This window comes from Dendropsophus ebraccatus, chromosome 13 (assembly GCF_027789765.1).
Source record: "Dendropsophus ebraccatus isolate aDenEbr1 chromosome 13, aDenEbr1.pat, whole genome shotgun sequence".
Lineage (NCBI taxonomy): Eukaryota > Metazoa > Chordata > Amphibia > Anura > Hylidae > Dendropsophus > Dendropsophus ebraccatus.
The window spans coordinates 41,275,640-41,301,957 of NC_091466.1; the positions used below are offsets into that span (position 1 = coordinate 41,275,640).

The 26,318-nt window shown below is 41.1% G+C and overlaps 1 protein-coding gene across 3 annotated transcripts in view; it reads left to right on the plus strand.

Annotated features, from left to right (window-relative positions):
• INF2 (inverted formin 2) overlaps nucleotides 1-26,318 on the plus strand; it is a 57,027-nt gene that overhangs the window by 8,794 nt on the left and 21,915 nt on the right. For 2 of the 3 annotated variants that reach the window (XM_069950912.1, XM_069950913.1), the window contains exons 2-5: nucleotides 13,291-13,684; nucleotides 14,054-14,169; nucleotides 18,705-18,864; nucleotides 26,029-26,062. In XM_069950912.1, coding sequence (XP_069807013.1) covers nucleotides 13,291-13,684; nucleotides 14,054-14,169; nucleotides 18,705-18,864; nucleotides 26,029-26,062 — 704 coding nt within the window. Of the gene's footprint in view, nucleotides 1-13,290; nucleotides 13,685-14,053; nucleotides 14,170-18,704; nucleotides 18,865-26,028; nucleotides 26,067-26,318 lie in introns of those variants that run through there. The other variant, XM_069950914.1, reaches the window with a different exon arrangement.

Below are 26,318 nucleotides of genomic sequence, written 5' to 3' on the forward strand. Positions count from 1 at the left end.
GCAGGACATACAGCAGCTAAAAGGTACTGGTAGAGTTTTTAAATAGAAGTAATTTACAAAACTATATAACTTTCTGGTACAGTTTTAATATTAATACATAACTTTGATGACTATGGTTATTATTCTTTAGCCATGAATTTAGTTTTTCTTCTGTTTAGTTAATGGTGCCTTACACAAGTTAATCTTTACACTTTTATGTGGAAACATTTTTTTTTCTGTATATTTCATACCCCTAGCTACAGGTCAGCAGCCTGGAAAATTCAGTTCCCAGCCAATCCCCACTGAGGAATCCTCGATGTAGAGTACATAGGCATACATTATCCTGACATTTGTGGTTTCACTAATGTGTTATCTGCTAGGACCATGTGTGGGTTTCACTTGTATCCATTCAAAAGGAAACAGATTGCATTGTATAAGTTTTGTTTATTGCAAGGAAACAATGTAACATGATGTCCCCTCAATGCAGCTGTACATCTAGTACAGTGGCAGCAAAACAAAAGCGTCAATCCTAAATTCTGGTGAATAGAAGAGCCTGAGCGCACCCATGTAAGACCCTCCAGCTGTAAAGAATAAAAAGGAAATTGCATAAACTGTATAGCAACCACATAATATATTATATCCAAAAAAATACTATTCTCCTAGTTAAATGTACTTTAGCTTCCCTTTAGATAGTCTGTAGGATTTACTGTAGTTTATCTGTGTCTCTCCAGATGTTACAAAGCTAGATCAAAAAAAAGAATACATATATTATAAATTATGACAGTTAACAGGGGGTTCAACTGCCGTGACCTCTAGAAAGGGGCCAAGGGTCTTCACACATGCAAACCCCTGCCAATTCTAAGTTATATATGTTCCTCAAGTCCTTGAAATTACAACGATATGTAACTTGTATAACTTTTATTTTATTTGATGGCTTGTAAAAAATTCAAACCATTGTTAACAAATACATGTTCCTTAAAATCGCTCTATTACCAGACTTATAACACTTATATCCTTTGGTCTATGGGGCAGTTTTAGGTATAATTTTTTGCGCCATGATATGTACTTTCTATCGGTACCTTGATTGCGCATATGTGACTTTTTGATTGCATTATTACAATTGTATTACTTTTACTATTTTATTACAATTTTTCTGGATTTGATGCGAACAAAAATGCACAATTTTGCACCTTGGGATTTTTTGGTGCTTGCGGCGTTTACCGTGCGAGATCAGGAATGTGATAAATTAATATTTTGGGCGATTACACACGCGGTGATAACAAACATGTTTATTTATGTTTGTTAACATTTGATAAGGGGGTGAATCACATTTTTATTAGAGGAGGGGGCTTTTTATTAACATCAACACTTTTTTTTTTTTTTTTAATTTACACTTAAACTAGAAGTCCCCCACGCAGCCCCACTCTGAACACCCGTAGACGATCCTTGATGTACAGGTACCTCATAGAACTAATATCAGTCTCCCCTCCTCCAGTCTGTTGCCCCGCTCTGTGGTGATTCTGTCCATAAGATGGCCGAAAGATGACCCCCAGTGTCCACCACTGAGTCTGTATATGCTTAAAGTGGACACTGGGGGCGGGGCATGGTTACATGCTCCTCCATTTCAGCCATCTTATGGACAGAATCACCACAGAGCAGGGCACCACAGGAGGGGGGTGGGAGTATGATGTTAGCTCTATGAGGTACACAGGGAGCTGCTGTCAGTAAGTGCAGTGAGTGCACTTACTAATACAGCACACTGAACTATTTTACTATAAAGTGACAAACCCCTTTAAGGATGGTGCTGAGAACTCTTTATATGGAAAGGGGTGACAGTATCACTTTAACTCAGAACACCCTCTGTCACCCTGAATGTCCTGGCAGCAGTGAGATATTGCAGCTAGTGTATTCTATATAAATTTGATGCAATAGTGATATCATGAAAGGATATTCCCAATACATTTGCATATAATGGAAACCTTGCATGATATCAGTCATTGTTTAATATTTTTTATCTTCAACATTAATAATTCTCCCCTAAAACTATATGAAAAACATGTAGTGGTATGCAATGACATCACACACAATACTTAACTGTGCACTTAAAGGGGTACTCCAGGGGGGGGGGGGTCAGAGAGTTATACAGATTTATATTTTACTTCTATTTACAAATCGAAAAATATCAACTTCATTAATCCATTAATTACCAGCTGCTGTATGTCCTGCAGGAAGTGGTATACTCTTTCCAGTCTGACACGGTGCTCTCTTCTGCCACTTTTGGCAGTGGCAGGACCCTATGACCCTATAGATGCTTTTAACCCTGCAAAGCCTCAATGGATAAATGATATCTTAGATATATGTGAGATTATGTCATCATACCCTTTTGACACACAAATTCCTTTACATGCACTGATGGCATCAGAATTCACAATGATAAATATCTTTCAAGAATTTGTTGAGGGTGGCTGCTTGGACATGTCAGTGTTTGATCTAGCAATCGTGGTTTACTTATGTTACGTATATATCAGTGCTATCAGTTTCCATATCACAAGCAGCAGTTTATACTTACCAGCCACACTGCTTGTGATCCAGCAGCATTTACTTCTCCGATCCTCTAGTCTAGCTGCTGCTGTTGTAACTTCTAGCAACTGCCCTCTCCAGAATGAGTGACAGCCGGAGGAGGTGGGGACTAAAGATATAGCCAACACTAGGACCAGAGAGCCAGAGAAGAACAGGATTACAAGCAGTGTGGATGGTAAGTATAGACTGATGCTTGTGATCTGAGAACTGACAGCCCAGATATATACATATACTATAGGTACTGTACAACCTATAGACATACGTGTGCTGTCAGTTTCCAGGGCTGCATGAGCGATATAAGGACCATTGATGCAGCCCATCTGCTCGATTTCTAATGGCATGTAAAAGCACAGCAAATGAGCCGCAGATTTCGCTGATCGCCGCTTGTTTGCAGCTCTGACAGACAAGAAATCTGCACTTTTTAAAAAGAACCCTATGGATAAGCAATAACATACTGCGATAACCCATTTAAATATAAATATTGATTTTACTAAAGCAATTGCCGATAAAACCTACATTTCTGTCTGAACCAACGTTTTTCTCACGTTCTGACAAGTTCTCCATGAGATTGTACTGGCAGAAACAGAGGAAATCTAATTAAAGTCGAGCAGCAGATGCAAGATGTAATTTAATGTACTCTTCAAGATTCAGCTTGTGTTATGAGCATGTGTGATGTACTAGAAGCTGGGAATTATATCCAAAAAAGAAAAAATCATGACTCCTTGAAACTATTTCTAAAGGGCCTTTTACATGGGCCGATTATCATGCAAAAAAAAAAAAAGTCAGTGTTTCGTTCAAGTTTAAGCGATAATCTTCTGGTGTAAACGTGGCAACAATCAAACGACAAAAGAAAATATGTTCGTGTGTAGTTGATCGCATTTTTTGAGCTGACCTAAAAATCATTGTTAATTATTCCCAAGTCTTTCAGTGTAAACACTCATCATTCACAGTATATAGATACAAACACAATTACAGGCCCTTCACAGTATAGCGACTTATTTTCTCGTCTAAACGCCTATCGTTGAAAAGAAAAGATTGCTTGTTGTTGGCTAAATGAGCGATTTATCTGTAGGTATAAAAGGGCCCTAATGGTGCCTTTACACAAATTATTGAAGCCAAACAAGGAACAGACTATAAACAGAGAACAGGTCATAACATAAAGGAAAGACAGATTTCTCCTCTTTTCAAATCCATTCCTGGCTTTGGCTTCAAAAATCTGTCAGATAAATCTCTCTGTGTAAAGGCACCCTTAGGGCTCACGTTCCCAGATCTGTAATACGGCAAGTATAGGCCCATATTGTACCCCCAATAGCCTCTAATTTTATAAGAAGACCTACAGAGAGGTTTTTATATTACAGGTATTATAGCAATAACAAAGAGTCAATGTTTTAGCATACATCATGTATGATATACTGGAGCTTCAGGCTTCTTCTCTGTAGCAAAGATGAGTAATGGTTTATGTAAATTAAAATACTATATACAGTACATAAAGAGCATAGGACAGTACACAGTAGTATAGCCATAGGGATGTAGAAGTGGGGTTGTAACTGGGCCCAAAATCCATCACAGCTATAGGCTACTCTGGGACTTTAAAAAAAAAAGTGTATGAAGCATATTGAATACTTGAGAGGCCTGAACCTAATTATAGGCCTCATTTGGCACAACCACTAGAAATAGCATACATCTGCCACCACGTCCTACGGAACAAAAAACCATACTGCAGGGCATACGTTTTCCTTTACATACATGAAGGATTATAGCAAATAACAGGAGCTTCCTGCCAGTACACATTTAGAATTATATTGCCAATAAATAATTATTCCAGAAAAAAAAAAATACTGCTTCCAGATGTTACCTGGGAATTAGATAACTATAAAACGCTATACAAACATAGGGGTAGATTTATCAAACATGAAAAGTAAAACTGTAAAGTAAAACTGGCTCAGTTGTCCCTAGCAACCAATCAGATTCCACCTTTCATTCCTCACAGACTCTTTAGAAAATGAAAGGTGGGATCTGATTGGTTGCTAGGGGCAACTGAGCCAGTTTCACTTTACACCATGTTTGCTAAATCTCCCCCAAAATGTTTTTTTTTTTGTATATTTTTTTGTAATTTTAGCCATATTTGGGCAATACAATGACAGAAAATACTGTGTGAATGTTGCCTTGTCAAACTTTCTTGTTCATAGCTCATTGCAAACCAGACTTTTTTTGGGCATAAAAAAAAGGCCACAAAAAGTGCCAAAAAAGGTCCATGAAAGATGATGTTTTTGGAGCATTAAACAGATGGGAAAAAAAACAAATCTTTCACGCAATTCCACAGCTGTAAAAATTTACTGAATAGGAATTACCAGCTATTTGTCCATTGAACAGAACTCAACAGTATTCAGCAAAACAGCCATTATAAGGCTACATTCACACCTAGTATTTTGGTTAGTATTTTTTTTTTTTTTTTTTTTTTTTACCAAAACCAGTAGGGTTGTTAACATCCTGATTTAGGCTACATACACTAACCAAATCACTATGTGTGAACATGATCTTACATTACATTCAATCTGAGATATCACTTTAAGCTCATGGGTCTCAATGTAAAATCTGTGAATCAGTCACCAAGGCCTGGGTGCCACTGCTACGGCTGCACCCCATATAGATATCCCGCTGTATTCAATAGTAAAGTAACACTAAAATTTTACCTGGGCCATGCACCTCCCTTGACATACAGGGCTCTTTAAATGGTGTTTGCCATTACAGTCAATAGCACTGACACCTGAGGGTGCAGTCTGTTAGTTTTCCAAGCTGCGCCTTCATCCAAGCAAGTTGTGATGGTAAGTTCATGGTTATGGATATGGTACAGTTCTTACCAGAAATATAGACCATGGAAAGATCCTTTTTCACCAGGAGACTTGTACTTAACGGACGGACTATAAATTGAATGCAAATCTCCCCTGGGTAAGGTTTAGTGCAGATCTTCATCTTCCCAGATAAGGACATTGTACTCATCTATGACATCCAGATAATGAGATCATTTCATGGCAGACGTGCTGCAGGGCTCAGAGAATCTACCTGCACCATGTGGGGTAATTAAAGGGTTACATCTGATTCCTCACAGTCCAGCAGTCCAGCTCTGCTCTCCTCACTCACTAATCACTTTGCCGCCCTATAGTTTCATATTAGCCATGATACAGCACTTTGCAATCACAAAGTACCGAAATGCACGAAATCACGGAAAAGTCCAGATCCAACTGGCACTGGATCGTAAGCTATGTACACAACAGTTTTTATTTTATGGCTCTTTCGTTATTATTACTTTATTTACAATTCCCAGTTGGCAGGCCTATTGTAGACTCCATCAGATGCCGGATTTATAAAGCTTTTCTTGCACTGGAACATTTAAAGGAATTTACCAAGACCGACATATCACAGAATGATTGAAGTAAACTCCCTGCTGCCATTCATTTTGGCAGATTTAATAATAGGTGCTAGCTTTTGAATAAATCTGCTCCTCTGTGTAGTGATGGCCATGCACCTGGCATAGATTTCCGCTATGATTTTATCATGTCATGCAGACAAGTGTGTCGTTAGTGAGCCGTAAATAAAAATTACAACTTTTCTACACCAGAAACCTGGTTACGGGTGCCTTCACGTACACCGAAATCTGCTGTGGATCTAGTGTCAGTGCATCCCTATGAGAATACATACTCGCAGCAGGACTGACATCCTGCTGTGTGTTTATGTAAGTTAACCCCTCAGCGGCTGAAGCATACATTAACTCCTCACCGCTCCGGCCTGCTTCAGGGGTTCTCGCCAGAATGTCCCACTCAGCCCATCAGTGGCTGCAGCACTGATTGGCTGAGCAAGACGAGCAGACGCTGGGAACCCCCGAAGCAAGCTGGAGCGGGTAGGAGATAATGTATGCACTGGCCGTCGGTGGGTTAACTTACATACATGCAGCGGAATGTCAGTCCCGTTGCAAGTATGTATTCTCATAGAGATGCACTGACACTGGATCCACAGAGGATTTCGCAGCGAATCTGCAGCGTGAAATCCGCTGTGACTCCGGTGTGTGTCAAGGCACCCTTAATAGATTAAAAAATTGCTCAAAAAGGCTGCAAACAGATAGGATAGGGAAATATAAAACTATATACCTACATGGGGGGAGATTTATGAAACACGGTATGAAGTGAAACTGGCTCAGTTGCCCCTAGCAACCAATCAGATTCCACCTTTTATTTTTCAAAGAGTCTGTGAGGAATGAAAGGTGGAATCTGATTGGTTGCTAGGGGCAACTGAGCCAGCTTCACTTTACATCATGTTTGATAAATCTCCCCCCATGTCTCTATACATGTTGGTGTTTTTTCTACCATTTTTTCTCCCAGTTAGGGAATCACATGACTTGTAAGGGTGGGTTCACATGCAATTCTCGGTACTGTCATTTTGTATTACTCGCAGCGGATTTTTCATTCCATTGCAAGTATGTAAATCCTCACTCCCCAACCCACTGCTGCCTGGTCAATACTTTACCTGGCTACCTGACATCCCTCTAAGCCAATCAATGGCTGCGGCAGGACAGCGCACTGATTGGCTAAGCAGCATGTCAGGGAGCCGGGAGCCACAGAAGTAGGTTGGAGCGTGGACTGGTAAAGTAATACACTGGCAGCAGAGTTAATGGGGATGAGGCTTTACATACTCGCAGCGGAATTTAAAAAATCAATTGCGAATATGTAAACCCATACAAAATGACAGTCCATTTGTTTGAAGCTACCCTAATAGCATAAAAGCATGGAATAAAATACCAGGAAAGAACGCATATACTAATATACACTAAGTTAAAAAAAAAAAAAAATGCCAGAGAAACTGGCAAAAAGTTTGGCCCCCCCCAAATATGTCATGCAAAAGTCTGATGAAAACCTTTTGCAGCTCAGTTGAAGAAATACATCTTTTTTTTCTGAACAATGAAGTTATACCTATTGACTTCTGGCTTAGATGGAAACTTCCCAGTCTTCAGGTTTTATAGCATCTTTTACTGCAGCTACTTTTCTTTTATACGCCATATTATTTTATTACCAGTGGTGACCTTAATATATTTCCTTGTCACATATTAGTGAGCCTTGGCACCTAGAATATGATGCTGTCAGTAATATTTCAGCTTAAAGGGGTTTTCCATTCAAATAAAACTTTCCATATGTTGCTGCCCATGGTGAGACTAACAATTCATTCCATACATGTTATTATCTATTTAGTCTCCTTCCCCCAGTCCTGAGCTGCTGCTGAAGACACAAAACTGTGTGTGAGCTGTCTCCCATTCTTACCCCACTCCTTTCTGAGACAGATGATGTAAACAAGTCCCTAGCAGGCTTTATCTGCAACTTTGCAGCTTCTTTGTAATGTATTGCTGATGAATTCACTGATGAATCCACCCGGCATTACAAAGTTGCAGATCGGGACATGTTTGCATCAGCCACCTTGGAAGAGAAGAGGAGGAGGTAGGGAGAAAAGTTAACACACAGATTTTTTGTGTCATCAGCAGAAAGCAGCAGATCAGAACAAGGGGAAGGAGACTGAATATATAATAACAAGCATGGAATACCCCTTTAACACCTCAGTTTAGTTCTATATTAGAGATAATGTGTATTAGATCGAAAGGGTGGGGCTTCAAAAATTGAGACTGGATCTTCCTGGCAATAAGTAAACTGTACATTTGTTAGGACAATTCATCCTGCTGTGCTGGTATACATTGGAAATGTAAGGACTTTTATGTAGATGCCCATTGTGAGGAAAGTAGCATTTCCTTCCTCGTGGGCTTGAAGATTGGAATAAACATTTTTGTCAGGCACATAAGGAACATAACTTTTCTTCTCCTGTTGCTTTTAAGGTACTAGTGATCCCATCCTATCGCTAGCTATACAGATACACAGCATACTGTACATTTGCTCCTGCACTTGCTTTAAGGCCATGGGAAAATGTTATTAAAGTTGACCTGTCAGCAGCTTTTTGCTGGAAGTGTACAATAGAGCTTCTTCCCTCTAGTCAGGAGATATAATGCTTATTGCAGCCTAGGAGAATGTCCCGGGAGATTTACTTCAGAATCTGCATAAAACTTGCATGTTCCTGTGTGAGAGATGGATTGAAATAAGAGTTATAGCTCTGGATTCTGGGTAAGAAGCCCTATTGTACACTTCCTTTACTTAAAGCGTAACTGTCATGTTTTTTTTTTATTGCAGAAATCAGTAGTATAAGCGATTTTAAGAAACTCTGTAATAGGTTTCATCAGCCAAAAAAGCCTCCTTCTGTACTCAAGAAGCAATCTCCCAGCCTCCCCCCCTGACTTCTTATCTGTCCATTATCAGACAAACACGTCTTCATTACAGAGAAGCCAGTGAAGACGGGCTCTGCTCTCTCCATTGTAAGCCTATGAAGGGGGGAGGGGCTGAGGGAGATGAGGGAGCAGGAAGAGGTGACATGAAGGTCAGCTGTTTGTAGACTCTCTGGGCACCTAAAACGCTAAATTCAGGTGTCAGAAAGGTCAGTGCTTATCTATGAACTTACTGAGAGAAGATTGCAGGGTGTTGTGCTATGCAGAAATCCTCCATGCTCAGTCACTCCTAACAGCCCCTCCCCTCTCCATAGCCACGTAATGGAGACAGAAATCCTGCTTCATTTGATGTGAGGGGGGAGGCTGGGAGATTGCTTTTTTAGTACAGAAGGAAACTCTTTTAGTACATAAAACCTATTACAGAGTTTCTTAAAATCGCTTGTACTGTTGATATTTAATGTTTTCAGAAAAATTACCCTGAAATGACAGTTACGCTTTAAGTCGATAAATAGCTGCTGACAGGTCCACTTTACATTTGTCTTCCAACTGCTTCCGGACCCTTTTATTGTGAACGGACAGTGAACATCTGATGGAAGATGATGTCAGGTGTCGGCACCCCACCAATCAGTGATTGATGACCTGTCATGTGGTCATCTCAGTCTATCTCAGTATAGACCAAGAAAACCCCTTCAACCCTTCTGTTTTTCAAGAAAGACAGGAGCAAGCAAGCACCTATCCCATTGTACCCTAAAGGCCGAAGTTTGCTCCTCGTTCCCTGCTTGCTGCTGCCCCTATTCTACATGGCTGCAGCAAGCGGGTGAGTCCAGGGAGGGCCAGGGGAAGCTGCGGGGGGGGGGGGGGGCTGCCCGGGTGATCGCTGATCGTCCGGGCAGCCCATCTGATATAGCGGAGGTCTGCTGCCGCCACTCCTATTACACAGAGCGGCTATATAAGTCGTTTGTCTTTCAACATGTTGAAAGACAAGCGACTTCAACGATCAGCCAACATGAACGATGTCGGCTGATCGGTGCCTCCTATTCCAAGCCACAATTATCGGCCGAATATGGACGATAATCGTTCCATGGAATAGGGCCTTAAGGGTGGGTTCACATTGAAGAATCCGCGTGGAGAAGTTCTGTCGCCTGTGCCAATCTTCGCTCGTGGCCACACACATCTTCACCTCAATTTTATGCATGGGCGAATTGTGGCATCTGCCCAAAGAATTGACATGTCAATTCTTTTGGTGGACGGCGGAACCTGCCCAAAGAATTGACTAAATGAGACGGACGGAGATGCACGCGGGGACGAGCGACGGAATCTGCCGAAACTTCTCTGTGCGGATTCCTAAATGTGAACCAATGGCCAGTAATAGGCTTAGAGGTCTGTCAGCTCAGACAGGCCGCACCGAAGCTGCTGCTGTGCGCGGGAATGGGAGGCAGAAGGAGCGCAGGAGAAGCCCTGCAAGATGTGTAGATAATGTATCGTGTTTTAAAACAAGGGCTGCAAGATCTGGCCCAGTAAACGAGCGCCGATCTAGCAGATCGACGCTCATTTACATTATTGATAAGGCCCCCATCGGCCCGTGGAATAGGACCCTAAATGGGCAATGGTTGGGTGTAAACCAGAAGTGACTTGATCTCACATATGTGCAGTTCTGAGATCACTTAAAAATATGAGCCTAGTTCCCCTTTAAGTGTCTCATATTGTGGATTTCTCAGCACTGATGCCAAGTTTATTTGAAAGCATTTTCAGCCTTTTGTGAAATCTGCCAGATGACTAATCCTGAACAAATTCTTTTTTTTTTTTTTTTTTTGACGGTTCTGCAAGAAAGTGCACTGACAAACTCCACTTATAGTTAGGCTCTTACTGTGCAGATTACTGCACTCACATAGAGATCCATTTAATATTATTACACATTTCTAATAAGCAGAGAAGAAAGTCTTTGCAGGCAGTGAGTGGGAAAAGCAAATTAATATATATATAAAGAAAAATGTATTTGCCTCCCAAGAGAACGCTCTGTAAAATGTCTGTATACTCTGTCTTAGAGGGGGCGGTGCATGACATGATGACATTCTTTTTTCCTTTGTGTTTTTGAATCTTTGTGCCATGCTCCGCCCACTCAATAATCTATCAGAAAGTTTGTCAGTATGAACCTGCTGATATTCAGCTATGTATAAGCAGGCTCCGCTCACTTTTGCGCATGCACCATTTAAACTGCCTTCCTCAAACATACTTGCTTATGCATAGCTGAACATGCAAAAGTATGCATGTGGTGGGTGGAGCGGTGCACTGAAGAGCAGAAGAATGCCCCCAGTTCACCAAAGGTCCAAAGGTACTAATTTGCATGTATATTCAGGAACAAATCACTCCAAAACAGTGGCAAAAACATGGGAACACCGGAGCCAGAATGAGGAGCAAAGATACTACAGAGAGGTGTTAGTAGAGTAGGGTGACTAATCAGCTTCGGAGCTGATCATCATTCATGATGGTGGCGAGAGCTCCGAAACTGTTAAGGGTATAGTAAAAAAAAAAAAAAAAAAAAAAAAAAACTAGCCATACTTACCTGTCCGCACTCCTCCTGCAGAAATGTATTGCATTATGATAGAAGTGGTGCCTCCATATACAATAGTTTTCAGAATTCATGTACAGTGAAGCTTTGGTTGGGGCCACAATATGGCTGCGTGCATGAACCCAGTTACGTATAAAACAAGCTGGGCTGGTTGCGAGACTGGGTTCACACAAGCCTAATACAGACATATTTTCACAGATCGGGTCAGTTTTTTTTACATCAGACCCATGGCTGGGCTAGACAGGATGCAAATTTGTCTGTACTAGGCTAGTATGAACCTAACACTTTAGTAAGATCAGGATTAGATATGTGTGCCCAACATACCCTTATTTCCAAGTATTCCTGCTATAAGTTACTATAAACCACTATATATTCATGGATTTTTTTAAATAGAAAGACTGGGAATTTTACCAAATTATGGAAATCCAAGGTGATTTCTAGTACAAATATGGTCCATGGTAAATATATAAGTTGAAAGTATTAAAACACTGTGGCAGGGATAGGACCAATGCAACAGAGGATGTAGAGGACAATAAAAAATCATGGCAGGAAATAAGGAAAGATCAAAATTTATCAGATAAGGGAGGGTATGAATATACTCATTTGAGATGCATTCCTGGTCACAGAGGACAAGGAAGTCTTTAAAGTACAAGACTCTCCGCAACTATTGAAATTCTTATTAACAGAAAACAATAAAAAGGGAATGTCTAGAATACATATAAAATTAAGGGAAAGTATTTATAATGATATGGTGATAAAAATCTGGAAACAATGGGGGAGATGTGAGAAATGCCATCGATACAGTGGAATCCAGTATTTAATTAAAAACATGAAATATGTGTAACCAAACTATAACCATTGCATTATACAATTTAAAGCGACTCTGTACCCACAATCTGACCCCCCCCAAACCACTTGTATCTTCAGATAGCTGCTTTTAATCCAAGATCTGTTCTGGGGTCCGTTCGGCAAGTGATGCAGTTATTGTCCTAAAAACAACTTTTTAATCCGGCAGCGCTGTGTCTAACAGCCGGGGCTTACATTAGTATATGCATTAGGATGGCACACCCTCTCTGTTCTTCCTCCCCACCCTCCTCATCATTAGGAATGTTCCAGGCAGATTGCTTCCTATTCCCCACATGTGTGCATAATGAACATGGGCTGGATTGTTAAGACACCTGTGCAAAGCTCAAACAGCAGTAAATGTTCCTGGATCATTCCTAATGATGAGGAGGGTGGGGAGGAATGACGGAGAGGTGGTGTCAGCCTAATGCATATACAAATGTAAGCCCCGGACGTTAGACACAGAGCTGCCGGATTAAAAGTTGTTTTTAGGAGAATAACTGCATCACCTGCCGACCCCAGGACAGATGACAGATCTTGGATTAAAAGCTATCTGAAGGTACAAGTGGTTTGGGGGGGGACAGATTGTGGGTACAGAGTCGCTTTAACATAATAAATAGATTATACTATAACCCCCAGATTCTTGTATAAAATAAGAAAGAAGAAAACACCAAACTTTGTAAGATGCATAGGCAGCCCTGCCTGTTACTTACATATACTTTAGTCCTATTCTGAGCTACAGGACTACGGGAGTGAAATATTAAGTGACATACATACGGAATCTAGCATGGAGATCCCTATCTTGCCAGAATTGCCTCTCTCTGCTTTGACAAGAAAGCGGGGTGGGGGACATCTATATGTATTATGTGAATTATAAGATTTGATATGCAAATGTAAGTGGAAATATAAGCATTAAAGTAAAAAAAATATGCCGTTAACAGTCACTCATTGATCAGAACTCTATCAATCTATATATATTTATATATATTACTTTTTTCTTCTACAGGAAAAAGCACCAAAAATGTCACTAAGCAAAAAATGGGCCTCTCTAAAGGAGAAACTTTCACCTCAAGAACCGGACCAGAGTGAAGCCAATTTAGAGAATGCAGATCCTGAGCTATGCATCCGCCTCTTGCAAATCCCATCTGTGGTGAACTACTCTGGCCTAAAGAAGAGACTGGAGAGCAGCGATGACACATGGATGGTGCAGTTCTTGGAGCTCAGTGGCTTGGATCTTCTGCTGGAGGCCTTGGACAGGTTGTCGGGTCGAGGAGTGTCCAGGATATCTGATGCCCTCCTCCAGCTCACATGCATTAACTGTGTCCGAACATTAATGAATTCCCATAAGGGGATTGAGTACATTGTCAACAATGAAGGTTACGTGAGAAAACTATCCCAAGGTGAGAATGTCAGACGTTATAAGGGTGGTCAATTTTCTCATCAATATATTTTAAGAATGGATGGTGTCATATGATATTTTTAGCGTGTACACCCTGGTTTGAAAGTATAAACAGTATACAAAAAACATGTATAGCACTAAAAGATAAAGCCAATAACATGGGACTATGTGTCTAAACACCTGTGTCTAATGTGACAGGGGGATATTGGGCCCCTTTGGCATCAGGCATGAGTGCAAGTGCTGGCTCTGCACCCCCCTATAACAACATATCAAATCAATAGTAATCATATAAGCCAGGAACCATTGAACATATGGATGAACGTGCTGAATCTTTTTGTTCTAATGAATTCTTCCTACATCTTGATTACAGCTCTTGACACATCCAACGTGATGGTAAAAAAGCAAGTGTTTGAGCTGATCGCAGCCCTTTGTATCTACTCCCCGGAGGGCCATGCATTGGCTTTGGATGCCCTTGAACACTATAAGGTAAATTGTCTTTACTGATTTGAAAGTCTGTTCGTATACTCTCCTTGATTTGGGCTAGACCAAAATTATTATACACACAAAGTCCCAGTTGACAGTATATTCTAGCCTCATCTACTTCATTACATTCCTCTTATAAATATAATAAAATAGTCAATACTAATCACAGTACACAAAGGTACACATGGGCATTTTATCCCTATAAAAAATCTTGTTTATTAATAAATAACCTTTAAAAAGTTACATCCACTTAGTAATCATAGAAATGGAAATCAAATGACCAAACTCAGCAGAATAACTTAGGTAATGTTCATATAATGTGCTGCCACCAATGGGCCACTGTAACTAACTCCCCTTACTAAGCACTAGTCTGCACATCAGCAGCATGCTCCACGGCTCTGTTCGAGTGATTCCTCATCAATCACCCTGATAGGGAAAATTGTACAATATCACATAGTCCAAACAGAGTGTTTACAGATGCTGACCCATATTTCTACAGTGTAGGCACTGGGATTGAGTGCAGTCTAAAGAATTTGGGTCCTAGCAGAATGGAACGATGTTCACATGTGCACACAACTCCATTAAGCAGTGGCGTAGCTACCATAGAGGCAGGGCAGGCAGCCCTTATATACTACAGTGTGTAAGTGACCCAATAATCACTTATATGCTGCAACACAAATAAAGGGTTAAAAAGCAGAAGACAAGTAGATCTCTGCTTCACTGCTCTGATAACCCATGACCTCTGTTCTCAGAGCTCCTGAAGAGGTCAGGGGTTATCAGCACACAAGCAAAGATCTACCTGTCTTTTGCTTTTAACCCTTTTCTTTGTTACGGCATGTAAGTGAACAATGGGTCACGTACACACTGCAGTATATAAGGGGATAAGCAAAAGGTAGTCTGCTCCTACACCTATGTATTTAACCATAAGGGCTCCTAATGGGCCCTTATAGTTAAAAACAGTGAACTGACAGAACATGCAGCCACTGACTCTCCGCTCCTCCAGTCACTCTTGTGGCTGCAGGCGGGATTTTTTTTCTCTCTCTCTCTTTTTTGTCAACCTTTTTTGTCAACCTTATTAACTATTCATTGTCTATAGTGCTGCTGAAGGCAGCAGACTGAGTGGAATTGCTTGCTGAGCATTTCTCTAATTCACCAAAGTTGCGCCTATCCCCTCCATTATATACAGTCTCACCCTCCAGACATTATGTTCAATAAACACTCCATGAGTATAGTCCGCTATATTTGCATATTTCAGTATATACAGTGTCTCCCATCAGGCATTACGTTCAATAAACACTCCGTCAGTATGGTCCCTCTCCATATACTTGTATTGCATTATGTCTCTGAATATTTATGGAATGTTTATTTCCATCCTGGCAAATATTTTCCTTTAGAAGTTAATGGCTGAACACAAAGCAGCGTACAGGAAGCAGCAAAACATGAATAAATGAATTAGCAAAATATTATGTTACTGCATATTATGCTCTGTAAATTGGGACCTGGGATTTCTCAGCACATCCTAATTAAATACAACATGTGTTCTTGAATCCGACATCGATCTTAGCGTAGGGAAACAACTGGGAGACATTGTATCTCGACAAGAGCAGCTGGCAGCTGCCACGCATAGTTTTTTTGTATCGGGCGGCTCGCTTTGCAAACTGTGGCCTCTGCTTTTACTTTTGACTAATTTTACTGGGTTTGTCGAGGCTTTGTGCACACAGTGGTTTCATATCACACTTGATTGACTGGCCTTGTTGGCAAACAGTTTTGTAAATTCTATTTTGTTAATATAATTTGCCCCAAAGATGTGGATATATATGCTTTATAAAAGAGGGCCAGATTTCTCAAACAGAGGTGTCAAACTGCGGCCTTTCAGCTGTCGCAAAACTACAAGTCCCACCATGACAATCACAGGAAGGCTGTAGTCTTTTCAACTAAATAGAACTAAGCTGCAATACCCAACACAACCACTGCACAAACGTGGCACAGTTTCTGACAGGCCAGTCATATTTTTCTAATCTCATACAACCCCTTTAACCCCTTCCAGGCTAGTTTTCATTTTTCCTCCTAGTGTTTAAAAAATAAAACCTTTTTAAAAAAAACTAAATGTTCCTTAGAATTGCTCTTTTACCATCATTATAACGCTTTTATTTTTTGGTCTATGGGGTCAAAGAGGTGCATTTTTTTGCGCTATGATCTGTACTTTCTATTGGTACCTTACTTGCTTATATGCGACATTTTAACACAATTATTCTGGCTTTGATGCAACCAAAAACGCACAATTTTGCACTATGGAATTTTGGAATGGAATGTGGAATGTGATAATTTAATAGATTGGGTGATTACACACGCGGCAATACCAAACATGTTTATTTTTTATTTATATATAAAATGGGAAACGGGTTTGATTCAAACTTTTATTAGGGGAGGGGTTTTTTCATTAATCGAAAACTTTTTTTTAATACATTAATTAGAAGCCTTTGAGATCAATGCTGTGTATATAATAGAGTACTGATCCATTAGATCAGTGCTCTATTATTCTGGTCTCCTGCAGACCAGATACATAGACATAGATTGCCGAGCCGGGGTCAGCGACATTCGGATGCCGAGTCCTGGCCCAGCCCGGCCAGTACAATCACATTGTGGGGGGATCCAGCCACTAGACATCAGGAACCTGGGGCTGTGCAGGGCATTTAAATGCAGCTGTCATGTTTGTGGCACCGTTTCTGGAAGAGAGTGGACATGTTTTTCTAAGCCTGGGTAACCCCTTTCATATCATTATTAGAAATGGGGTCTAAAGGACCTGAGGGAACCCACTAAATGCATCCATTCCTTGTTGACAATTGTACCTATATCCTTTAGAGGCTTCTTCAGAAAAATTGAATCCTTCCCTGGCATTAATTCTGGAATTCCTGATGTAAATACCCAGCACCTTTCATTATTAGGGCTAGTCTGGTCATTTGAATGTGATTATAATATTACAGTCACAACACACAATTTCTGAACTTCTAATCCCTAAGCGCGCAGCTCTGCTAAGTGACGGCTCCATGTTCAGACATTACAAGGAGTTTGTAATTAGTTAGGATAAAACATTTGCTGTTTTTAATTAATTGGGAAATGCCACTCTGCTACTACGGTAAATCAGAAGTTTTATTTTTACTGATAATTTATTTGACATTTAACAAGTACAAAGTATTTGTGCTAATTCCTGCTAGCTTTTATGGGGAGAAATAAAACTAATGAGTTTAAGTTATAAAGTAACTGATAATGATGGTTCTATGAATAGTGATTAGATATCAAGAGAGATAGTAAAGGGCGGCCGTTGGCTTTGTAGCGTTTACATCATTAGTTTTCATGGGCCCATTAGCGACTTCTTACCACTCCCTCATAAGGCCGGAGACAAAGAAATACTATATGGGACAGGCATGGGGCCATGGATGATTTATTATTGAAGGTATGCAACCTTAAGATCCCTAAACAAATTAGTGGAATGTTGGCCGAATCCACAGATTTTGGCAGGACTGGCCAGCCTTCTATGGGTCTCCAAACTGCAGCCCTCCAGCTGTTGCAGAACCACAATTCCCATCATGGACAGCTAAAGCTTTGGATTTGGCTGTCCAGGCATGATGGAAAATTTAGTATTTTAACAGCTGGAGGGCACAATATGGAGACCACCCAACTCTCCCCTACTGAACGAGGAGAAAGATCAGTCATGTTGAATTTCAACTGAACTGCCCAATCCTTTTGTTCATATGGCCACTTTCTTTCACAAACAGCATCACCCTTGTCCGCAGTTTGAGCTTTGTGGGCTTTGCAGCTCAGTTCCATTGAAGTGAATGGAGCTGAATTTTAAGGGTGCATTCAGACTACGGAACCCATGTCGACAACATCCCGCGGATTCCACCACATTCTGTAGTCTGAACGCACCCGAATACCACACACACACAACCAGGGGACAGGGGCGGCACTGTTTTTGCCAAAAAGTAGCTGTGCTTTTTATTCAGCTCTCTCTGTAATCAGTAGGGATGAGCGAACCGGCCGAGGTTCATGTTCGTATGAACCTAAACTATTGGCTTCTGATTCCCGTTGTCTGCCCACTCCATGGAGAGGGTGGATACAGCCTGAGGACTGCCTGGAAAACTGGGATACAGCTATTGTGATATAAATCGATGTAAGGAACATAGATATCATGTCATATATATGCATATATTTTTTTTTTCAACTGGACAGCGCAAATCTTTTTTTTTTTTTTTGTTTCACACCATATTTTATGGAAAAATTAAGTGTCATTGCAAAGTACAATTGCTGTTGCAAAAAATAAGACGTTTACAAAAAAAAACAGCGCTTTGGCTTTTTTAAACACAAGGAGGAACAATAAAAATGGAAAATGGCCTCGTCCTTAAGGGTATATGTATAAGATATGTATGCTCTTTCCCATTGTTATACTTCAAGATAGCTAAACCACAAAAAATAAATAAATAATAATAATAGAGTAATGGACTATGTGTAACATTATCACCACTCTCTTCCCCTCGCAGACCGTGAAGAATCAGCAGTATCGATTCAGTGTCATCATGAACGAGCTCTCGGCTACGGATAATGTTCCTTACATGGTCACGCTGCTCAGCGTCATCAACGCCATCATATTCGGAACGGAGGAGCTGAGGCTGCGCGTACAGCTGAGAAACGAATTCATAGGTAATATTTCTATGTAAAATCTATTCCGCATGTTTATTCCGTGTTCTCTCATACATGGAGACTATGGGGAAATTATTAACAGGTTTTTGTGTCAAAAAGTTGCAAAACTTTGCTTTATTTCTTAAGAAGTTTTGGTTCCTTGCCCGCCTTCCAGGTGAAAAATGTATGTGGCAGCATGAAATCTTATAATACGGTTAGCTTCGCTCTCTAGTTAACCCCTTAAGGGTAGCTTCACACATACCGGATCACAGTGAATTTCACGCTGCAATACCTGGTACTGTTTTTTGTATGGCTTTACATACTTGCAGTGGATTTTCATTCTGCTGCCAGAATGTGAGTACATGCGCACTACGAAAGGGCAACAAAATCCGGACGACAGAATCCCCCCATGCATAGAATGGAGTCTAAGACACGGACGGAGACGCGCACGCCTGCCACAGTCTGTGAGTGGTGGGTTAAATTTGAAGGTTATTTTTCATTCCGCTGCAAGAATATAAAGCCATAGAAAAAGACATACTGTCTTTTTCTATGGCTTTATATTCTTGCAGCGGAATGAAAAATAACCTTCAAATTTAACCCACCACTCACAGACTGTGGCAGGCGTGCGCGTCTCCGTCCGTGTCTTAGACTCCATTCTATGCATGGGGGGATTCTGTCGTCCGGCTATAGCAGCGGACTTTGCAATATGAAATCCGCAGCAATCCGGCTCATGTTAAGCTACCCTTAAAGGGTTTATTGAGGCTTAGAAAAACATGGCCGCTTTTTTTTCCCCCCAGAAACAGAACAGTTTGGGTTTGGTAACGCAGCACAGTTGTATTGAGGTGAATGGGGCTGAATTGTAATACCACAAGCAACCTGAGGACAAGGGTGGCGCTGTGTTTGCATGAAAGTAGCTGTGTTTATTCCGTGCATGGAGAGAATTCAGTGGACGTATGAATGCCCCTTAAGAAGAACAAGACATCAGCTATATATAGACTCCCCAACCTCTGTATTGGCCTTTCAACTGATATCTCAAAAATACTGACTCACCTGCTGGGTCTTTTTACATAGGCCGATTATTGTCTAGAAGAGCCGCTAGCGATGTACGGTGTAAAAGAGGCAGCGATCAGCCGAACGTCCGATTATCGGCTGATCACATCTTTTGTGCATTTTCAAAAATGTATCTTTATAGGCTGCACATCTCCCTGGGTAAACAGAGGTGTGTGCAGCCGAGAAAGATGACAAACTGACAGCACAGATATGTATATAGTATATGTATATTAGAGATGCGCGGACCGTCGGCATCTGCGCTCGATCGTGATGCCTGTGATCCCGGGTGCATAGTTGCGATCCCGGGAATATGCAGTCAGGATATTCCAGGGAATTCCAGATCGATTCCCTGGAATATCCTGGCCGCATATTCCCGGGATCGCAACTATGCACTTGGGATCACAGGCATGACGAGAGAGCGAACTGCTTTTGGACCAAAATTCCGAAAGGTTCGCTCATCTCTAATGTATATATTCATGCTGACAGTTTCCAGATAACAAGCAGCAGTGTATACCTACCAGCCACGCAGCTTGTGATCCAGCATCTGGCTCTTCAGTCCTTCGGCCGCAGCTGTAACGTCAGGCCACCACCTCAGGAGGAGGAGGCCTAAAGATACAGTCACCGTTAGGACTGGAGAGCCAGATACCGGATAACAAGCAGCGTGGCTGGTATATATAGATTGCTGCTATCTGGGCACTGTCAGCAGGGCCGTATTTACCACTAGGCACCCGTGGTCCAGTGCCTAGGGCAGCACAAGGCATCAGGGGGAAGGAGACAACTTTTTATTATTTAATTTTATTTTTATAGTCTCCCATTCAGACTTGCCAATAAATCTGGTGTCTTTTCGAGGAATCAACTAGTTTCAGAAAGCTATATAGATTTGTAATTTACTTCTATTTAAAAATGTCCAGTCTTTCCATACTTATCACCTGCTGCATGTCCTGCAGGAAGTGGTGTTTTCTTTTCAGTCTGACACAGTGCTCTCTGCTGACTTCTCTGTCCAGAGCAGTAGTTGATTTCTATGGGGATTTGCTGCTGCTCTGGACAGTTCCTGTCTTGGACACAGGTGGCAGCAGAGAGCACTGTGTCAGACTGAAAAGAAAACAACATTTCCAGTAGAACACATAGCAGCTGATAAGTATTGGAAGACTTTTTAAATAAAAATACATTAGAAATCCTTATAACTTTATGAAACCAGTTGGTTTGAAAGAAAAAGATCTTCACTGGATAACCCCTTTTAAATGCATAAAAGTAAAAACACATGGCTGCTTTCTTCCTGAAATAGCACAATTCTAGTTCATAAGCTGTGTCTAGTATTGCAACTTATCCCCATTTTTGAGAATGCTGCAATCCCTGCTACAACCACTAGATAAGAGTGGTGCTGTTTTTTTAAAAAGTAGACCCCTTTCTTAATAATGATTGATGGCCTACCTTCAATTTCTGATCAGCAGGGTCCCCACACCCTGCACCCCGCTATTAGTTGTACAACTTTCTAATATACTTTAAATTGTAATATTTTAACATTCTTTAACACTGTGTTTGCTGTCAGTGAATGGACACGTCTTGTAAACAACCAGAGGCTCAAAACTAAAGGCTACTGTGTATTTTTATCTATTTAATAACATATTTAGCCATAGTTCTGCACACGGATTACCTCCTTCACTGGGACTAATCAGAATCCTAGCTTACATCCATAGCTAAAAATTTCCCTTCCTTCGACCACTAATTATGAATTAAACTTTTCTAATTTTCCAATTTATTTCAAAGCAAAATATCTCCCCCTAGTGGTGAACTAGAGGTAACACTGCAATGGATTTCAATTAATTAGATCACTTCCACAGCACCTGGCAAAGCATTCCAAGGCCAGATCCCATGAGATTTCTTGAGCTCCAGGAAACACCAACAGATCGGGTCTGTAAAATAAAACATTCTCAGCCATTTTATAACTTCATAGTTTAATGTTAAAAAAAAAACATGAAAAACTTTTATCAAAAATTGAAAAAATATTGAATGATAGAACAGATCAAGATTTAGAACATCAACTTTAAAACAAACATCCCACCTGCAATCTGTAACCCAGCTCCAGGTGTGTGAGGGTCATGGACTGTGTGAGAGGGAGGCTGATCAGTCCTGGGTAGATGGTGTCATGTCCGCCTGCTCCCTGACACCGCTGCAGGCCTCTGTCATTTGTTTGTCATGAGTAATTTGCGTCTATGGTTAATGCTGTCTACTGATGAATTCTGGCCAGAGTAAGTGATGAATGTGTTTTGCATACATGTAAATTTGGTTGTTTTTTTATTGATATCATCTGTTTCTGGGGCAGCTGGGTGGCATCCAGTATGGCCAATATTAAAGCTCATAAGGGACAGCACACTGATCAGCCATTCGGTTCTGTAGGAAAGCTGGGTATTGTGGGAGCTGTAAGGATAGCCAAATAGTCACTTGGCTTTCCAAGAAACAGATTAATGGTGCGTTCACACCTACAGGATCTGCAGCTGATTTTCTGCAGCAGATTTCATTTAAATAACTGAACACAGCATCAAATCTGCTGCAGATCCTGTAGGTGTGAACGCACCCTAATGGTGCGTTCACACCTACAGGATCTGCAGCTGATTTTCTGCAGCAGATTTCATTTAAATAACTGAACACAGCATCAAATCTGCTGCAGATCCTGTAGGTGTGAACGCACCTTGAGGCTGGGTTCACACTATGTATATTTGAGGCTGTATTTGTGAGGCTGTATAGCAACCAAAACCAGGAGTGGATTGAAAACACAGAAAGGCTATGTTCACATAATGTTGTAATTGAGTGGATGGCCGTCATTTAATGGCAAATTTTTGCTGTTATTTTAAAACAACGGCTGTTATATTGAAATAATGGCAGTTATTTACCGTTATATGACGGCCATCCACTCAATTTCAACATTGTGTGAACAGAGCCTTTCTGTGTTTTCAATCCACTCCTGGTTTTGGTTGCTATGAGGACCTGACTTGAGGACCAAATACTGCCTGAAATATACAGTGTGTGAACCCAGCCTAAGGGTACAAACACACACAGCAGATATGCAGCAGATACGCAGCAGATTTGATACTGTGTTCAGTTATTTAGATCTAATCTGCTGCGTATTGCAGCAGTAAATACGCAGCGTATAAGCCGTGTGTGTTTGTACCCTAAGGGCACAAACACACACAGTGTATACGCAGCAGATTTGATGCTGTGTTCAGTTATTTAGATCTAATCTGCTGCGTATCTGCTGCGTATCGCAGCAGTAAATACGCTGCATATACGGTGTGTGGGTTTATACCCTGAATATGTATGTTTATACATACTTGTAGGTGTGTATCTGAGGCTGGGATCTAATGTACATTGCTCCAGGGGTATACTCTGTCTGGCAAATGTGTACCTATGCCTCTATCTGACTTTGCAGACACAGCCAGCTCCAATAAATGCAATGTGAAAAGAGTTAAAGGGTACAAACACACACACCGTATACGCAGCAAATACGCAGCCGATCTGCAGCAGATTTGATGGTGCAGATTTGATGCTGTGTTCAGTAATTTAGATCTAATCTGCTGCATATTTGTTGTGTATTTGCTGCGTATCGTAGCAGTAAATACGCTGCATATACGGTGTGTGTGTTTGTTCCCAAAGACTGCATCACACATCTTTATGTGCATTTGTCACTCTTGGGGGATACATGATGGCATGTCACAGAACTTTATGAAAGTTGCAATCTGCTGTAATCACAGAGAAATTGTAAGCAGGTGGTAGACACATAGAGGGAGATTTATCAAACTGGTGTAAAGTGAAACTGTCTCAGTTGCCGCTAGCAAACAATCAGATTCCACCTTTCATTCTTCTCAGACTCTTTGGAAAATGAAAGGTGGAATCTGATTGGTTGCTAGGGGCAACTGAGCCAGTTCCACTTCACACCATGTTTGATAAATCTCCCCCATACTCTTTGCAAATGCATGCAAAATGCAATGTGCGCACACTACGGAATCGGTGCGGATAATATCCCACAGATTCCGCCACTCCCTTTCGCTTGACTCTCCACCCGTGCTATAGACTCTATTCTATGCTCAGGCAGATTCTACCATGTCAATTCTTTGGGTGGATGGTGAAATCCGCCTGGTCATAGAATGGAGTCTGACACGGGTAGAGAGTCAAGCGGGAGGGAGTGTTGGAATAAGCGGGATGTTATCCATGCTGATTTCATGCTATGTATATACACTTATTCGGCTTCCAGCTACCTCTCTCAGCCCTTTATATACTTGCATTGCATACTTGGGTGTTAAAGGGGTTATCCAGTGCTACAAAAACATGGTCACTTTCTTTTAGAAACAACACAACTCTTGTCTCCAGTTCAGGTGCGGTTTGCAGTTAAGCTCCATTCACTTCAATGAAACTGAGCAGCAAAACCCCACGCAAGCTGGAGACAAGAGTGGGGCTGTCTCTGGAAGAAAGTGACCATGTTTTTGTAGCGCTGGATAACCCCTTTAATGTGTTCTGAGAGGGGAGGAAGGTAAACTGCTGCCAGACACCTCTGACCCCAGCCCCTGAGAACAGAAAAACCAGGCATAATGACATCAATCTGCTTTATTCTTCTATCCCGCAAAAAGTGATCTGCATATTAGATCGTCTTCAGGTCCTTCCAAAATCAGTGGTTTCAGCTGATTTAGAGTTTGTGTCTAGATAGCTTGGGGTACAGATTGTTTTATATCCTACACTTTTATCTAAATACTCTGTACTAGAGATGAGCGAATATACAAGCCCTTCGTCCCTATCTGTGATCCGCTCATCAGGCTGCGGCACTTTGAAATGTGCTCCACTCTGTGCCACTCCTTCCCAGGTGCTGGAAAATAGATGTATCCCGTCCTGGGAAACTGGGAGAAGATTCCCAGGATGGGATCCATCTTTTCCGAGCACATAGGAAGGAGCGGCATGGAGCGGAGTACACTTCAAAGCACTGCAGCCCGATGAGCGGAATACAGATGGGACAAATCGCTTCGCTTCGTCCTTACTGTATATTTGCTCATCTCTACTCTGTACCCATATTCCAGCCGCACCTTTCCAGGTAGACTCTGTTAGGGTAACTTCACACATACAGTATCTCAGTGGATTTGATGGTCCGGATCCGCAGCAGATTTGATCTAAATAAGTGAACACAGCATCAAATCTGCACCAACAAATCTGCTGCGGATCCAGTGTGTGTGAACGCACCCTTACACAAGTGTGAGGTGTGTGTGTGTGGGGGGGGGGGGGGGGGGGGGGGGGGGCAGCAGACTGTACACACTGGTAACATTGGTTTTTGTGCATCTGTGATGGATTAAAATAAAGTTTTATTACATTTTCAATTCAGAGAGATGGACATTTATTCTTGTGAGGTAATTTATATTGCATACAGGTGTAAATTATATACACTCTATTGTACGACTCACTATAGTTGTCACAATACATTTGGGGAAGAACTGGTTTCCATGCAATGGTGGGGGAACAATATGCAAGACATGCAAAAATGTAATGCTGGATTCACAAGGCGTTTTTCTGTCCGTTTAATGAAAAAAAACCAAGTCAATAGAAGTCAATGGTAAAATAGATGCACACAAATGCATTTGGTTTTTTTCCCAATAAATGGATCAACTAAACAGATGGCAAAAATGCAGTGTGAACCCAGCCTAAGGGACTAGGAAAGAGCAAATGAACTCATCTAGGGCCATTCCTGCTTAGAGTATGTCCATACCACAATAATTCCTCGTTCATCAACCAGGTATCATTCCCATTACATTGGATTACTTTCTTGTCCCCGTTTGCTCTATGACATGGGTTGCAGGATATTATTACTTCCCTACACATCCTGTATTAGCGCTGCCTCTCATTGCTGTTGAAGGAACAACGATTGAGCAGAAGAGACTCTTGAGACCTATGTAAGCAGATGTTTCCTTTTCCCTGATATATTTTGCAGACAAATATAATAATTGACAAAATCTGTGTGAAGTGCTGCGGAATCAGTTAGTGCTATATTAATAAAGGGATTGTTATTTTATAAGATATATTTAGGGGTATGGAACTATTTTATTATATGAAATATACTATAAAACCATAGTAATATGGATATCCTTCTGTGTATTGCAGGTCTTCAGCTATTGGATGTGTTAACAAAATTAAGGTAAAAACATTCAATCCACCTTAATTGTAAGTTTTGTAAAAGGTTTGACTGGTGTAGCCATAAGGACAATGCTAACTAACTCATATAAGTTCTACTTCCTATTGGATATAATAGAACTTTTTTATCTGGCACAACTCCCCTTGATATCACATAAGGGTGCCTTCACGCATACCGACTCGCAGCAAAAAACTTGCTGCGAGTTTCTGCTACGAGCCGAGGTCCTGGAAGGCCCCTATCACTACATACAAGCAGTGGT